Raw genomic sequence first — 17,594 nt, 5'->3', positions numbered from 1 at the left:
GAATAGGAATGTATTTTTAGTCAGTTCTACATGTTGAAGACAAAAATGGGATGACAGAACAGGAGAGAGAAAGAAGAAAAAAAGCCTACACCGAATACATGCAAAGTATATCTGATCTTTTCCTGCATATTCTTCAATTACTTTTGGTGGTAATGTTCTCTTGTAACCCCTATGTTAAAGGCCTAAAGCAATATTAGGAAACATTATTTTTCTTGTAATGTGTAAAATCAAAAAGAAAGGCCAAGTGCCTATACAGTCTTGGCATTTACTGAATCTATGCTTCACTACTTGCTGCAAGACTGCAAATTTACTCAGGTCATAAAACAATCTCAATTTGAGAAGGATACAGGGAATTTCCCAAAGCATAACCTCAGAGGACTGAAAACCCACCTGCCTGCTCTCCAACATCAGGTACAATTTTTTCCTTGGTGAACGCAAGGCCTCAAGTATCATTTTCTGCAGAACTTAAGGTTCATTTTAGAAATAACAGTTTCCTCCCTAGAACAACTCTCCAAATGTAAAAGGGCCATAAATCTATTAAGTACACACTTCCCAAACCTGCAGGGGGATATCTAGCTGCTGATTTTCTTCAGTTTTGCCAGCCAGCAATAAAATTAAACCAATGAAAAACACAAATGACTCAATTTGCATCCGTGCTTTTAAATACTCTCCAGTATGGTGGAAGAGCTAATGAACGTGCCAATTTTCAGTCCTGACAGCTGGGAAAGTTAGGATGGACAGCAGAGGTGAGCAGCGGAGTTATTCAAAAAGGGGCAGGAGCAGCAAAAAGCAGAGGTCCTCGCTGAGCAGCCCTGCTTGCTTCCTCCGTGCAGAGGCTCACACTGCTCTTGGCACAGACTCTTATGTATTTGTTTTTACTGAGCACCGCTTGCACAGCACAAAACAGTTTGGAGAAAGAGAGAATCCTGTGAAAAGAAAAAGGCAGTTTTGCTAACCTGTCCTGTAAAACACTGGCTGTTAAACACATGTATGTACATAGACTCAAGATAAGCAATGATACTTCTGTAATTAAAACAACATCTTCCCTAAGTAGCTATATAAACCTTGCTTATTTTGATTGGACTCTTGTCTCAAAAGACAAGTTATATTACAGTTTGCCAAGAAATATGCAGGAATCTCTTCATCACTCTTCTGTGAAACAAACCAACAGCAAGTGTAATTTGTGCCTTTGATATATACACCAAAGCCAAATTCACTCACTTTCTGAAATGTGTATTTGAATTCAAAATATACTTAGATTCAAATATACTTTTTAATATTGTGCATTTACGCCCTTTATGTGCCTTCTTCTTAACACAGAAATGTAAAAAGCATTACTAAGAAACAACATTCATAAAAGGATGGAGGATGCAGAGAAATAAAACAGACACTGATTTTCTCCTTGCTCCTTTTCCCCACCCCCAAAACACATTACAAGATTCAGAGATCAAATACTTATCAGCAAGGATGCAAGCATTTAACACATTTGTTCTATTTTAGGCAAAGAAATGAATAAGCGCAAGCACCAGCGAAGCACCCAAAAATGGGGTCACTCAAGGTAGAAAGAGAATAAAAGCCTACAGAAATAAGCTATATCTTTCAGTTTATCCTTATGTTTTTAAATCTTTCTTTCATCAGTCTTGAAAAATAACAAAACACCAAAAGCTTAAAGTATTTACATTAGGATCTTTATATGTGCCCTGTTAGCATAGTTGTAAGGATCAACGTAATACATATATATATGAACAAACTAGGGTTTTAGACAAAACTAACTGCAGAGAATGTTAATAGTCTGAAACATATAAAAATCTTTTATATATATATATGTATATGTATTTTTAATAACTCATCTACTCCAACAAAGGTCCTAATGCTTTAGGTCATAAAATACACAAAACTGAAGCAGGATGCCACAAAAGATTTGTTTAAACTGCATGGGACCCATGTGATTTAAGACTAACTACATTAAAAAGGTGTGGAAAATGCTTTTGACTTTTTGCAGTACTTACTGTGCTACTGTAGAAATAATTTTTACTTAAGCTTTGCTGAAAATAACAATTCCTATTAAAAAAAAAAAAAGAAAAAAAAAAAAGCTGCAATAGGAGTCCAATTCTGAAATATTGGTATCAGATATTTCTTGAAAAGCCTGTTGTTCCAAGAAGAAAGCTACCTATCCCAGGGTCACCAAAGTGAAGGGTATTGACCTGTCTTGTTCTGAAGTTCTCTTCAATTGACTTTGAAAGCTGATTCTGCCTACACTGATGCCAACTAAATACATGTCACCCACCCCAACAACATTGTCCCCAAGTGAAATCTAGCTCCACTGAAGTCACAGCAAATTTCCCACTGATTTCAGACAGGTTTCACTTTCTTATCTTCAGCCCTATTTTCAGCTATGGGAAACACACTCCCTAGTTTTAAAAAAGCAAACTCCATTCCCGCCTTGCTTCCTCTAAACAGATTTAAATTTATGGACAATTGATAGTATCTTCTGAGAAACTTACACCAAGACTTAAAAAAAAATTAATTAAAAAAAATGCTGAGCTGCCCCTGGGGAGCAGTACAGAAAGTATGATTACAAAAACCTTACCGTGCGTGCACATGATGGGTCTGGATGTCATTTCAGTAGTTTCAAGTGTCAATTATTCTTTGATGAATATTATTAACAGAAAACTACTATGACTATAATATTAGGAGTAACGGTTAATTATTCCTTACCTACACTTTAAAACCCTCCTGGCACAGTCATTATATGGCAGCTGCTGAATAGAGTAATACAGTAGTCTTTTCTTAAAGCAAGATGCTTATTTTACTTCAAATGTAAATAAACTCATGTCTCCTGCTGCCATGTAAAATGAGCTGTTCATAAGTAAATAATTTTGTATCTTCCCAGCAAAGCAGCGACCAGCCCTCTGTTCTCCACTTCTAATCACCAAAATCTGTTTCCAGCCTAAACTCCAGTGTAGAATGACAGCTAATACTGCTAGCAAACCAAGTTCTTAACAACAAAACAACTGCTGCTTCCTTAACAGCAACCTTTTTCAGAACACGATCACACAGGGTTTGCATGTTTTCCTCTCTCTCATGCCCCCACTTCCAAGCAGAATAACAAATGTGATTACAGCTATTAAATATTCTAACTGAAGTACAATCATTTAGCAGTATCAAAAATACATTTTATTCAGCATAGTACATTCATGATTCTTACACTGTTTCTACACAAATCTAGACTGCCATTTGCTCCAGGATGGATGGAAAAATTAGCATTTACTGAATGTCAGTACATAGTAATTCAACAGATACAAATGTCTCATTTCCAAGCTTTCTCTCACCAGCTGAAGGATCAGTTCTTCTTTTTCAACCTACATTTCTTCCACAGTTCCAAAGAAATGATATAAGCTACTGAAATGTTTCTATTTTCCATAATAATGCAATTCCGCTACTTTAGGGATTTTTTTCAGTAAACAATCTCAGATGACCAGCATTAAGATGAAGAGCTAAACTACCATAAAGACCTCAAACTTATGTCAAATGTGATTCCGTCATTATCTGTAATCTCTGCACACCTCCCTCTATAGAGTGAATTACACTCAATAGAAGGGATAATTCTAAAGGAGACAATACAACATAAAGCCTTATCCTGGCATGAACTAAAGTAGCAGCCTTTTTTTTCAATTTAGTCAATGAGGCTTAGTATAGCCAAAGAAAGAACCATGCTAAACATTTTCCTACAGTCTTCACATGAACATTATTTAGCATTTTCCCAAATCTGAAATTTAAAAATCCCATTTCTTTACATAACAAAGAGCAGCAACTTTTCTTTGCAATTATTAACACTTGACCATCAAAAGATCCATTCTTAAAGATGACCTTACAAGGAAGACAAACAGCTGTGACTTCTCATCCCTTTTCTGATTCATAAAAGGAAGGATTCAAACTTCACACTCTCCAGGAAGTTCTTCTACTTATTTGATTAATTCCTCCCCTCCCCCCATAAGTTTATAGCAATTCAACAGGATATCAGATATGTCATTCAAATAATATTTTACTGAGGAATTATTTTAATTCAAAGTATTTACATGGTTTAATAGAAAAAGTAGTTAGAAAAATACTCATCTTTAAGAGTTTCAACCTTTCTGCTTTCCAGGAATTGTAAATCCACAATCTGCTAGAGAGAGCTCCAAATAAATGCCCAGGGGAAAAAAGCAAAACAAAACAAAAGCCCCAAAATAAAACACACACACACCAAAAAATAAAAAACAAACAGCAACAACAAAAAAACCTCAACCAACCAACCAAACACAAAAACAACCATCAAACAAACCCCAAGAAAATACCACTAACCCAAACCCAATATAAAAACACACCACCCCCACCACCCCCCAAAAAGAAAAAACAACCCAAACAAGTTAAATCAAACAAAAAAAATAAAAAACCCTCTGGAAAAATACACTTCTGATGCACATGCTGATCCTTTTTATGTGTGTGTACGAAATGAGCCTATCAATCTTTAAGAAAAAGCAACACATCTCAATGTTTTGTCCTCCACTGGTTGTTTTTGAGACTCAATCATATTGACTGATTCTCTGTTCTTGCAAAATAAATAGGCTAAGAAATGAAAACAATGCTTATTTTCTGTGTCTGCTCCCTTAACCAATACTAACATCAACCATGCTAAAAGCTGCTTAGGAGCAGAAAAATCTGCAAACATACACTTGACGAGCATTCACTGTATGCACCACATTTTAAATTAATGGTTGAAAGCAAAACATGACAGTAAGCCTCACTTTCTTGGCATACATCAATCTTGTAGAATTAAAATGATTTCAGAAAGTGACACACACACAACCAGCCAACCAACCAGTAGTAAACACACATTTGTGTTTGCTCACTTTAAAACTCTACCTGCCAAACCAACAGCCAGTTGATTTTCTTGGCCTACATTTGATGTTTCCAAACCGGGACATTACCCAATGCGAGCACTGCAAACCCTTTCCTAAATGAGGTAATCACATTGATGCTGCTATAGTTCTGGTTGACTTGCAGTTTCCATTAAAAAAAAAACCTTGCTAAACATTCCCAGAGATTTTACAACTCTGTCACTTTAACAGAAAGTTACTCCAAGTTGAAACCTGCCATATAAGACAAAAAAAGCAGCATATTTTCCTTAATCCTTGAATGACCTGTACATTAAAAGAAGGGGGGGGGAGAGAGGGTAAAAGAGTGTTTCTCTAAATATTTACAGTTCCACTCTTACAACTATGAGGACATTGACAATGCTTATTTTTTAATTCCACAAAACAAGAATATATATATATATAAATAAAATAATATTAAAGGGACAAGTGATTAGCAGCCTTTCATCTTACGGTATTTTCATAGCAAAAAAAAAAAAAAGAAAGAATAGATGGAGGCTCAAGCCTCATAACTGACTTACTGCAAGCAAGCTCAAGGCACTAAGACAACTGCATGATCAGTACTGAAACAGTACATTTTGAACAGCTATTAGGAATGGCCATTGCACATATCCACACAACTATCTTTCATAAAGAATTTACTATGCATTATGGCAACACAATTCTATTTACACAATAAGTTGTTGTTCCAGTCCATCAAGTACACAAGGAATTTTAATGAATGCTAAAAAAAAAATCAATTAGGCAATGATCATCTGATTAAACAGGCACATCACAGCATTCAATTCTTTCAAACACATTCATAAATCCAAGCCTTCAGACTTTACTGAAAACTTTCAAAACCTTTATGTGGGTATTTCAAGGAACTGATTTTTAAGCTTAATGAAATTCAGCACAAAATAAACTATTACAGGCTATTAACATGAAAAAGCAACACCATTAGACAAAAGCAGGAAAAAAAAAAAACAGAACACTTTTAATTGGCACTCTGAGATATTTCTACTTTTAGTGAAATGTTTTTACAAAGGAGCAGGTTTTCCTATAGCATACAGCACTAAAGCACAGAAACACTTTGGCAGGGCAACTGAACTGAAGCCAGAAACTGAATAGGGCATCATCACTTGCCTGACTGAAGCCTGAAGCTGGCGGGTGGATGGGAAAGGGAAAAGTTAAGTGAAAAGGTAATTATTGTCTTTATAATCACTTCTTATTACTCACACTATAGTGAAATGTACTGCAAAATCAAGCCTGAAGTCTGCAGGTTCTAAGTATTCCTGCTTATTAGGATTTTCAATTTTGACATCACCCCTTCGTAATTCCAAAAAGCATCTAAGAGATTAGAAGCCAAAAATTAAATCTGAAAGTATGTTTTTCTGCTTTCTGTTTTTACATACACACTGCAATCTCTGTGAAGTCCTGCGTAAGGAGTGTTAATAATCCTAAAATTACATTCATCCCATGCAAACCAGGAGACAGAGTACTTGAGATGATGAGATAGCAGTATTAAGTTTTACATGCAAGACCAGCATTTAAAAACCTTGGGATGCAACCACTGGCCTTGTTGCAACTTGTATTTCAATCATGCTCTAAACTGACAACACAGGCACAGGTCATCTTGCTACCAGCTTTCCCTACCTCCTCCCCTCCCACTGAAAGATGACAGGGAAGAGACAAAACCTCAAAAGTTTCCAAACAACATAATCTCTTTTTGAGTAATTCATTCACCATACATATTTATGCCTACTGACAAAAGAGACGAACTGTCATGTCTGCAATCCTATAAATTAAGTATATAACTCTTCTACTAACACCTTTCTTCCTTACATTTCCCCTTTTATACAGGTAACAATGTGTATTATGCAGAACAATGTGATTTTTAATCTACTAACCCATTAAGACAATTTTACCCAAATCAGCCCAAATGCTTTATATATTTATTTGACACACTGAGTTATCTGGTCATGCCCTTAAAAGTCTGACAAAATGCTGCTACATTCTTCAAATTGCTTAGCATTTTGTCACAACAAGCTATCACCCATCTTCACATGATAAATCTGGATCTCTGCTGTCAAGTGTTGGAGACAAACAAGAAAATCTCAGGTTACCATTAGCTTCCTCACAGTTTTACCTCTTTCCTACATACCTACATATATATTTCAACCCCTTTATCTCTAGTTGTATTAGTGAGTAATGCAAAAAGATGACATTTCACATTCTGCCCCTTATATAAGGCTTAGTGTTTTGTTTTAGGGGTCATCATGGGTAACTCTTGAGAGAGCAGTTTCAAGCTCAAATACTTAGGAGATCTGGTTTCTCTCTTCAAAGCATCCTCTGCAGCCATGTCACAGAACATATCCCATGCTTTCCATTCTATCTTCAATAACCTGAGATTTCTACAAAGAATGTTACAAAAATTTGGGGGTTTATTTGCGCCTCATGCTTGGTATGAAGCATCAAGTTACCAGGCGATGCTTGACACCTGTGCTGCAGATATACAGAATGACTGCAACTGATAACACTTTCAGCCTCTTTAATCTTTCACTGCTTATGCCAGAGGCCTCCCTTCCCAGGAGCAAGTTCTTTCACCTATGGGCAGCAGGCTGGAATACACTGTTCTCTGGCGCAATATGACACAGACCAACTACCTACATCTAGGCAATTATCTTAATTTCTATCATTTCCATTAATTTTAGCTGGATATTTAGGGTGTTGTTTTTCATCTTTATTTCTTCATTTGCAGCATCCTGCAGCAGAGCCTGCAAGTTAAATTGTCAAGTCCCACAGCTCTAACCTCAAGCCACAACACTCACTGACAAAGAGCCAGACTTAACATTTCAAGGTCTTCTTCAAATATCTTCACAGTGTAACAAAAAGTCTGCTCGTTTCATCCACGGAAACAACCGACACCCTCAGCTATCTTTGGGCAACAGCAGACTAGAACTTAAAATAAGAACAACCCCTCCCATTGATGTTTCCCACCCTTCCTACAGTGTGGCACTTCCACCCTCATAATCCATCTACCAAGTGCAGTCTCCACATAATACTTAAATCTGAGCGCTGTATGTGTTTAAGGCCCGGTACTTTTTAAACCATCGACGTTTCAGAAGTGCCTTGCACTTTTGAAAGATTCAATGCGACACTGTAAAGGACTCCAATTTCCAGAATGTGCCGAGATTCAAGCTCTGAAACTTCTAGCCATCTTATTTATTTTATATATATTATATCTAGAAGTAGGTACATGCTACACTGCCAAATTTCACAAGTGTAGCTAGGCTCTCCTTATTTAATATTCATGTCACAGGAGTAAAAATCCAGCCAGGAATCAAACTGTGGCATCCTGTGCCAAAGACAACTTACCACTCAGCTGGTAAGTTGGCAATTCAATTTACAAACCTGCATTTCTGCATTTTAATCCTTTGTAGAAAGGTGGTAATATATGAGCAATATGAAAAGAACTGGATTCAGATCATTAGAGGTTCACAAACCAAACACACGAAGCTTTGGAGACCGTCCAAAACAAAATCATGCCTAGGTGGTGATGTCCGTTCAATAAAAATTCAATGTCATAATTATCCTCTCACTTTTTCCCCAAAGAGCATTAGTGCTCAGAACTGTGCTGCTGCTCAGCCAATTACATTAATGCTGTGAGAAGACGGATAGGGCCTGCAGCCAATCACTGTGCCAGGTCACTGCCTGCTGACGGGTAATTTACAATTATCAAGCAATTAGCAAATGCAGTGAAAATTCAACACCCCTCTCCACACAGCACACAAGAACTCATTTGAAAATTAAAAATACGTTTTAATAACTTCATTTTGGCTACAGCCACACAGAGAAAAATAAAGCCGCCTTTTTTCAATTTCTCCTCCTTTTATGACTGACAAAACACTTTGCTGTCTGAATCCAGCAACCAAATATATTGACATTTCTAAACTAAACAACCTCTCCCTTATAAGTATCTATTTAACAACAGAAAAGAATAAAAATGAAGACTGTTGGTATTATTCACTCAACTACTATATTGGATACTGTTATTTAATTAACTGCCTGATTAATATCCTGCCCTGGTAGATGGGTGATAACAAGAACTAGCCAGACACCTATCTGCCAGGGAATGCACGATTTTCTTATCTTCTCTATATTTAACAATAAATGACATTAAAAAAGCTAACTGCAACTATTCAGTTGAACGAAATGAATATTCTTTCCCATTAATGATCAAGTTATTACTCTGTTGTGCTCACAAAAAAGTAGAGAGCTCCCATTGCCCACACTCACATTCCTAATTTTAAAAACAAAATTAATGAAACATAAGTTCTTGATAATCTGGGTTTATTCACACCCACACCCTCTCTCCCCCAGAAAAGTACTGTATCTTTTAGTATATAGTATGAACATAGGAATTGACCTTCTTTACAAAGACAGGAAAAAGGCAGAAAAGGTCACCATCAACAGTGAAATCCAAGCAGATAAAAGGAAACGTTTACATTTCTTTGTCCTCTGATATAAAATAAATAAATATCCTGACTTTAAAGAGTTGGTAAAGGGGAAAAAGCAGGAAAAGCTACAGGCTCCTTCTGCGAGGCGGAAAGAGGAATAAGACACAAAAAAGTCCACCACAACAACAAACAGCTGATATAAAGATGTACCACTTCTTTATACACTGGACAACACTAGTCTGCTGCACTGGTGTCAGCTCTAGCTTTCAACTTATATTTAAAGGTATCTAAGTCAGAGAGAAAGAGAATTTTAAAAACAAACAAAATATATACAAGGCTAAACAATATCAAGTAGAAAAATGGAAAACTGACTACATTTGACATACTCCTCTCTCCAAAAAGTACCAGCAACAAACCAAACTCTTTTCTGACTATGGGGTTTCAGAATACATTCACACTGTCAACATAATAGAGTTGTTTTCAAAACAGCCTTTCACCGTCCTTCTGTGGGAGAAATACTTATTTCTGATTTCTTCTCCTTGAACCCCCTCTATTACCATAGCGTCAGAAGGGAAGAGAAGGAGAGGAGAGAAACCAAAGTAACAGAGAAAAATCCTCCACAAACCTGTTGCTGTGGATACTGCATTCCTCCCATGGCTGCCGCGGCCCGGCCCTGCATTCCCACAGGATAGCGCTGGGGGCCAGGAGGGCCGTAGGACTGCCCAGGGTAGGGGCTGCTCTGCTGCGCCTGAGAGTGGGGGTTATTGCCCATGCCGTACAACTGGGGTCTCTTCATGACCATCGGATCCATTGGGTTGCCCTGTTGTTAAACACAAGCCAAGAAACACTTTAAGATGTGAAAAGAAAAAGGTCAGAACAGTTACACTCACCACAGGCAGACTCTACGTACGTTTTCTCAATGCTCTACACATCAAATATTGACTGACACACAAATAGGCAAAGTATCATACTCTGGTTCTTATATTAACTAGACATGGTTTTGAATGGTGAGTTTGGCACTTCTACTGCATTTAAAAATAATAATAATAATAATAATAATTTTGCACTCAAACTTATGGTTCTCTTACCTACAAAAAAAAGCAGAAAAAATGCCCAATAAACTTAAGAAATAATTAAGTATGCTGTCATAAACCAATTAACATCACTGACTTTAACATTTAAACATAAAGAAAACCGCATGTATCAAAATATATACAAGTAGTGAAAGAGTGGACAACCCATTCAACCTTGAGAAAAATCTGGGTTTTTTTACCAGGGGGTGGGGGAGGAAAAGGAAAGTGGAAATAAAAGAAAACTTCCAAGAAGTGCAACACATACAGAACACTGTATTTCAGCACTTTCATATTGCTTACAGAACACTGTATTTCAGCACTTTCATATTGCTATCATGCGCATTACTAAGTTTCCAGATCAAAAGGCAAGTCATAACCCACATTTCACATGGAAGTTTATTCACCTCCTTAACAGACCTCAGAAAATCCAAACAGCAGCCACCGGTGGAGGGGGAGGGGAGCCAAGGGAGGGAAGTTTTATTTTTAGACTTCTTGGCAGCACTTACCGAGCACTGTAACAGTTTCAGGACAGGTGTCAACCATTGTGCGGTATTACTCTCATGTTTTATTACTGAGGACTAACTGAACCAGAAAAGATATCGTACTTCATCAAGCGCAGCGCTGTATTGTTAATATGATATCCAGTTTTTAATTCCCGAGTGCCGGTTATATTCATGGAAGAAAGGGGGGAGGGGAGGAGCTTTTAAAAAACCTATCACAATCTCATCTTCCTGAAAGAGACATATCCCACACCCCCTCCTCCTCCCAATAAAAAGATCTATTAATTCACCCAGCCAGCTTGCACACACACACACACCCCCCCCGCCAGGAGCAGGATTCCTTCCCATAGCACATTTTGTACATGTTTTCCTACACTGTACTGTGACCAGTTTAATTTTAAAGCCCCCTATGCAACACAGCCTCTACAAGCCTTTTCTGGCTATTAGATTCTGATGCAATAGTTATTTTGACACAAATTACACTTCCCCCCTCCCATCTCTGTTTCTTCTCATTATTGCTGTTTGTATTAATAACACACTGTGACTTTTTTTTTTTTTACACACAAAGTATATGCTCTCCAAAGTAGCTGCTGCTTAACAAACTACTGCATGTTGTTCTTACTCTTTCCTTCCTGCGAATGAAAAACTCAAACCTTCCCACTTTTTCACTCTCTCTCCACACCCTTACCAACATCGATTTGCCAGGAAAGTCACCCCAAGTCAAATAAAATATTCCAAACGTGGACACACTACACGTGAGGAGGTAAAATGATAACCACGTCCTCCTCACACAATACTTCCATTCACTTCAGAAGAGGACTGCCCTTTTTTGCCACCATAGCAAATTGCACATTCATTTCTAATTTTGGCAAGTATTACTCAGCAATTTTCCCTTTATTATTTGGCTGTTCTGTGGCCAGATCAGAAGTTTCTATTTTTCCACCACTAAATGTCCCTGGGTAATTTACTATTTATATTTCATATTTTTCAAAATCAATGGTTCCCCAACCACTCCAGGCCACCTGACCCATAACAACGCTCTCATTTTTCTTTTCTTTGGTTTTTTCTTTAGGCAATCATGCAGTCTCACCACACTTTTAACTAAAAGCAACACAAACACAAAGGTTTAGCAGATGGACTAGAGATTCCTTCTTAGGGGGTCCCAGGGGCAACTTGAATTTCCTCCTATAGACCAAGATACTTTATCTATGTTTATTTCTGTGTTTTACTGTTAATTCTCTGCATCGCCTGTCATATTTATCTTCTCAAATATAAATCCTTGTTCAAAGCAAGTTTTGTCTTTCCTCCACAAGATTCTCATGAAGCCAAACAGCACTGTTCACTGTCAGCATCTTCCATTTCAGCGTACTAGTTCTAGGTCTCAACTCCAGTAACAACATTTATCCAAGTTAAATTTTAATTAATTTTGACTGTAGTATTTTCTATTGCACATCCAGTATTTAAATATAATTATAAACAATGCAGATAGCTACACAGCTAAAAGTCTGACACTTTCCATTATTAAGACTACTTTCAGGTGCATATAAACTTTGCCAAACTTCTAGCATTTAGGCTGAAATTTTCCAGGCCATATGTATGCCTGAGGCTGAAATTCTCTGGAAAATTCAGCAGAAACAGTTCAGCTATGACTTAGAATGAGGTCACAAAAAAATACGTCGTTTAAGTTCTTACATAAAACACTCCAAAATACCTCTTGAATACCAGAGGGGCAGGGAACTTTAATTTGCCAGGGTGACATTGGATGTTTATGAAGGCAACATGGGAGCACCCAAATGTCACCAGGTGATGAGGGGCAGGGGAGGAAGAGCAGCACAGCAAGACTTCATGAGAGGAGTTACAAGGTGTACAGGGGCAGCCTCAAATTTGCTGGACAAAGGAATAGGGACAATGGGTTAAAAAAAGAATCTGAAACAGAAGTGAGGCATGAAAAGTTGAAAGGAAGAGGAGGAAACAAGGTCAGGAGGTGACATAGATACAGGCTGAAGAGTCTCTGTCCTCTGGACTACTGACCTCCAAGCAGTGGAGGGTTTTTACTGTGTGTATTAGGAGGCTGAGCCTCACTGCCACTTTATCCTCCCTTCCCTTCCCCTCACCACCCTGCTGTCTCCTGGCTTCCCCATATTCTCCCCAGGTCAGCTGCTCCTCTTTCCCTCAGGTGACATCTGTCCACTTCAGAGAGGTGGAAGGATAAAGAGCCTGAGACACTGCTGTAACTCAAGTCACCAGGGGCTGTAAGTGACCCACACAACTCTGAAACCAAGGGTTCGGTCACTGGATACAGGCATACCCCAAATTTACTGTGGAAACTGCAAGTCAGGCATCAGGGTCAAGGACTGGAGATACTGAATATGAGAAGGCAAGACAGAGAGTGGTAAGTATCTCTAGATAAATTACTGGGACAACCCAGAGAGACCCACCCTAGCTGTCAGTGGTGCCTGTTCCCTCCTCCCTCCAAGGTCCTGGGGAGAGAACAAAACAGTAGCATCCTCTGATCATCTTTAAAGTTGGAGAAGACATCCAGTGAGGAACTACATCTCATCCCTGCGCTGGCCAGTCCCTATATAGGGCGTCAACTTATAATTGATATTCCTTACTCCCTTTAGATTAGATCCCAACCATCTGTGCATGGCAGCTGAAGGCAAAGACATCTACCAGAGACTCAGTAGCTCTCAACGTATTTCTGCAAGGCAAAAGAAAACCAAACAGCTAGCCCTTTCCCTGGTTTAATAAATATTACCATTGCAGGAGTTCAGAGCAGTTAGAATTAAGTTTGCCCCTGCAACATTAAATGAGTCTCCTTCACAGATACAACTGTATCAGTCTTCAAATACATGGTTACGCTTTTGTCTGCACAGGCAGAGGATGGGCCTGCTCTAGAGGATCAGCAGAGAGCAATGGAGTGAAGGAGCTGTTGTGTGCCAGAAGACTGCTTCATCTACCCTATGAGCAGCGAACGCAGCAGAAGATGGTTTTACCATTAAGGCAGCTGTATGCTGCTCAGGTGGAACTGGAGTCTACCCCTGCATCTGCAACAGTTTTTCACTGAAAAGTTTCAAGATTTCACGCATCCATCATTTCCTGACTTGAAATAACGGAATTTAAATTGCAGGTTATACTGTGTATCTACAACTGCAACTACTGTTGAATTTGATGAGACATGTGCTTTTAAGGTGTTTCAGAAGCTCTGTATTTCAGAAAATTTAACCTATTTCCACCATGAGCAGGCCATTCAAACTTCCTACAGCAATGAACGCCTCAGTTTTCCATCTGTAAAAAAGTAAAAATCTCTTCACTAGAGAGTGATTTTAGAATTTAATACGACAGTCATCAATACCATTGAAAACTCTTAACAAAAGAACAAGTTTTGTTTTCAGAACAGCACACGGTGAAAAAGACCTGGAGCCATACACAGCTGCTCATCAAGTACTGTGTCCCATACAGTGGGTAAAAATGCAATTAGAACTTTTTCCAACTTTAATGCATGTACAGTTTCTAGCTTTAGCATTCTTTTGAACTTCATTTTTGTAACAAAATAACAAGAGTTTCTTTCACCCACAACATTTTGAAAAGTTAGGAGCTGTTAGTTGATAAATACATATTATAATCTCATCTGAAAGTTCCTTTAACATTTATTGACTTATATTTTCTTTAACATCAACTCCAACTGTTTTCAAAGACAAGTTTTGGGTGACAGGATGAGCATGATGAGTATCAGTATTAGCCTCTTCATGTTGTAGGGATCAACCACCAAGCACTCCACATCTGCGCTCTAGCATTTACTGAAAATGACAGCATCACTGTAACTTTATCACATGCTTCTAAAACCCAGTGGGCAGGTATGACCATGAATGGATGATGTGTGTATTCGCACATCTTATATGCCTTTACTTAATTTTATTACATGCTGTACTGCAAAGTTTTAATTACTTTTAAAATTTTATTTTAGTGCCACTGCAGTCATCAATATCCATTTGTTTCCTTTTCCCTCCTACTTTACAGAAGGGTCCAATTTTTCTCTAGTGCTATTTTACTCCCAATATACACATTACCCTTTACCAATTTAGCTAGTGTTTGCTCATGCTATTTTTTACTGCCATATTCTGCCAGGCAAGCCTGAATGAATTCTGCCTCTTACTTCTGATTCTGCACCTCCTCTTCGACTTGCCACATTTCATTTAAACTTTGCATAGATCTGCAGTTCCTCAAAATACTTCAGTCTTGTTCCTTGCTTCAGTCCACAGTAATATTGTAATTTATAACCCCTTTATTATAGTGCCTATCTTGTGTCAGTATCTGATTCATTTGCACATGTACTATCAGGCTTTGTAGGAACAGAGCATTTCCTAAGAGTTCTTGCCTATTATATGCCTTGCGAGCACATTAAAACAACCAACGGAAGGTTTGCTAATGATTTCAATAGGGCCAAGGTTTCAATCCTGGTCTTTAGACAGACAGCCTAACCATTAAGGTAGGACACGGAAAAGCCTACACTGCCCACAGAGAGTAACCGAGAACCTCTTTCTGTTTCCTGCTCTTTCTTTCAATACCTTGTGTAGAAGAATACTTAAAATTTGGCGTTCCTGCCACAAGCAGAAGTGGAAAAATTAATATTCTACACCCACTTGTAAACTCAGTATCACCACCACTTCTGCTCTCCTCCTAGTCAAAACAAATAAATCACCTCACCCTGAAGTACCTGACATTCAATTTTGCATTTTCTAAAGTGAGAGGAAAAAAAAACAAACCAAAACACTACTGTTTTCTCTCATCATTTAATCAGTGTTTTCCCAGATACCTTGTCTCTGCTGGGATCTGAGGCAGCATGCACACTGCAATAGCTTGAGCAGCAGTCTGACCAAGTTGTATCAGTTCTTCCTTTAAGGACATTAGTAATGTTACACATGCATTATATATATACTATTAAGTTATTAATGAATGCTTCACTTCTAACACCAAAATCTTTATCTGAAAGACATTTATGAATATGAACACCACCAGTCACAGTCCCAAAATATATTATCCATTTAAAGATGCCTCAAAGAACCCCACCACTGAAATCCTGAGGCAGGGAGGAGTGGGAAACACTTTCAGAAGTTCACAGTGGGATTCAGATGTGATGGGAGAGCTCCTACACAAGGCAGACAGAGCAATTCACTACAAGAAGAGTATTCACATGAGATGAAACTACTCTTCAAGTGAAAGTGTGCTTTTTTGTTTGTTTAAATAAAAAAGATTGAAAGCAGCATTGGTTTGGCTGACAACAGCAAATGCTGCAATTTAAATGGACTATAAGCCACAGCACATCCCAACAACTAATGCTACATCATTTGTGCCTATAACAAAACAACATGAACTCAACACTCTCAAGTAGGCTTGCCCTCAAACTCCTAGAGCTACTAAATACAATAACTCTTTGTTTATTCATTGATCTGCAGCCAAAGCTTCTGTCTCCGTATTAAAAAAAAAAAAAAAAAGAAAGCCTCTTCATTAATACCAAAGCCTTGAAACCTCATAATAAAGACAGCTGACAATCCATTACCAACATTCCAAGAAAGATGGGCATGGAGCTCTCAGCTCTAGGTCAGGCACCAAGTTACAAATTTATCTCTAGAGATAATCACAAGTATTCACTACAATACAATGACACAGCTGGCATGAGGACGAAACTGGGGAAAAGATAATCCATTCCTAGATAATGCCATCATTTGTATGAACATGTACAAGGACTCCTCAGCCAACGTTTTTACACGACAAAAGCGTGAGTTTCAAAACACAACACTTGTTACATGTATTAAAACAGTATTAATGTACAGCATTAAATTCTGACTTACATTAATATTAAAATCTGAGAGGTGACTGCAAACATGCTTCCAATTTTTTTCTAAACAGGAAGTGTACTGTCTGTACCTTACTAAAAATTATAAAAGTCAGTTGCACAAGCATAACAAGGAATAAGCAAAACCAAAGAGCTAAGTTCAACATAAGCCTATGATGAAGGCCAGTAAAAAAGCCATATACTGGCTGAGATTTAACAATAACAGCAACTTTCCTTGTCTTAAAGGCTCTGCATGCTGTCCGATTTTAACTGCAAGGAAACATCACAAAGATAAAGTCCCACTCAAACAAAGTAATTAAGAAGCGGAAACAGAGAAAACCAAAGCTATGCCCCACCAAAAATCAAGTATTACTCCACTAGAACATTTACAAATAATTATACATGCAAGTGTCTCTGCAGGGTGGGGGAGAAGGATGTATGTATGTATGTATGCATGCCTGTTTTCCAGTTTTCTTCTGGGTCCTCTTTAACACAGCCTGAAAACTGGAAGGTCAGTGAGTCAGCCATTCTCTAGTTACTTTGTAGACAGATAAACCTAAATGACTACTGAAAACAAAAATGACAACAAACACAGCCAAGAAACCTGTTTTTAAATAAAGTGTAACAAACTAACCTCTTCAGTTGCCACTAGAAGTGCATTCAATGGTTAAGACAACATCAAAAAGCAACTATACACATTTATCACAGATGATGGCTAAAACAATCCTATATTTCTAACAAGTTCACACCACTATACAGCTCAGAACTGCTGCCCTGTAAGTTGTCTTTGTCACTACCAATTACTGACATAGAGGTAACACCCTGATTGT

General features: G+C 38.0%; 1 protein-coding gene across 10 annotated transcripts in view; it reads right to left on the bottom strand.

The window, feature by feature from the left end:
* The window catches only part of ARID1B (AT-rich interaction domain 1B), a 331,009-nt gene that overhangs the window by 287,727 nt on the left and 25,688 nt on the right, over positions 1-17,594 (bottom strand). For all 10 annotated transcript variants that reach the window (XM_061378216.1, XM_061378224.1, XM_061378217.1 and 7 more), the window contains exon 2: positions 9,981-10,175. In XM_061378216.1, coding sequence (XP_061234200.1) covers positions 9,981-10,175 — 195 coding nt within the window. The remainder of the gene's footprint in view (positions 1-9,980; positions 10,176-17,594) is intronic.

This window comes from Neopsephotus bourkii, unplaced genomic scaffold (genome assembly GCF_033783945.1).
Source record: "Neopsephotus bourkii isolate Nb327-2 ecotype Australia unplaced genomic scaffold, CSIRO-AGI_Nbou_v1 NB_1765, whole genome shotgun sequence".
Lineage (NCBI taxonomy): Eukaryota > Metazoa > Chordata > Aves > Psittaciformes > Psittacidae > Neopsephotus > Neopsephotus bourkii.
Note: the sequence above shows the minus strand (reverse complement) of the source record. Positions and strands in the feature narration are given on the sequence as shown.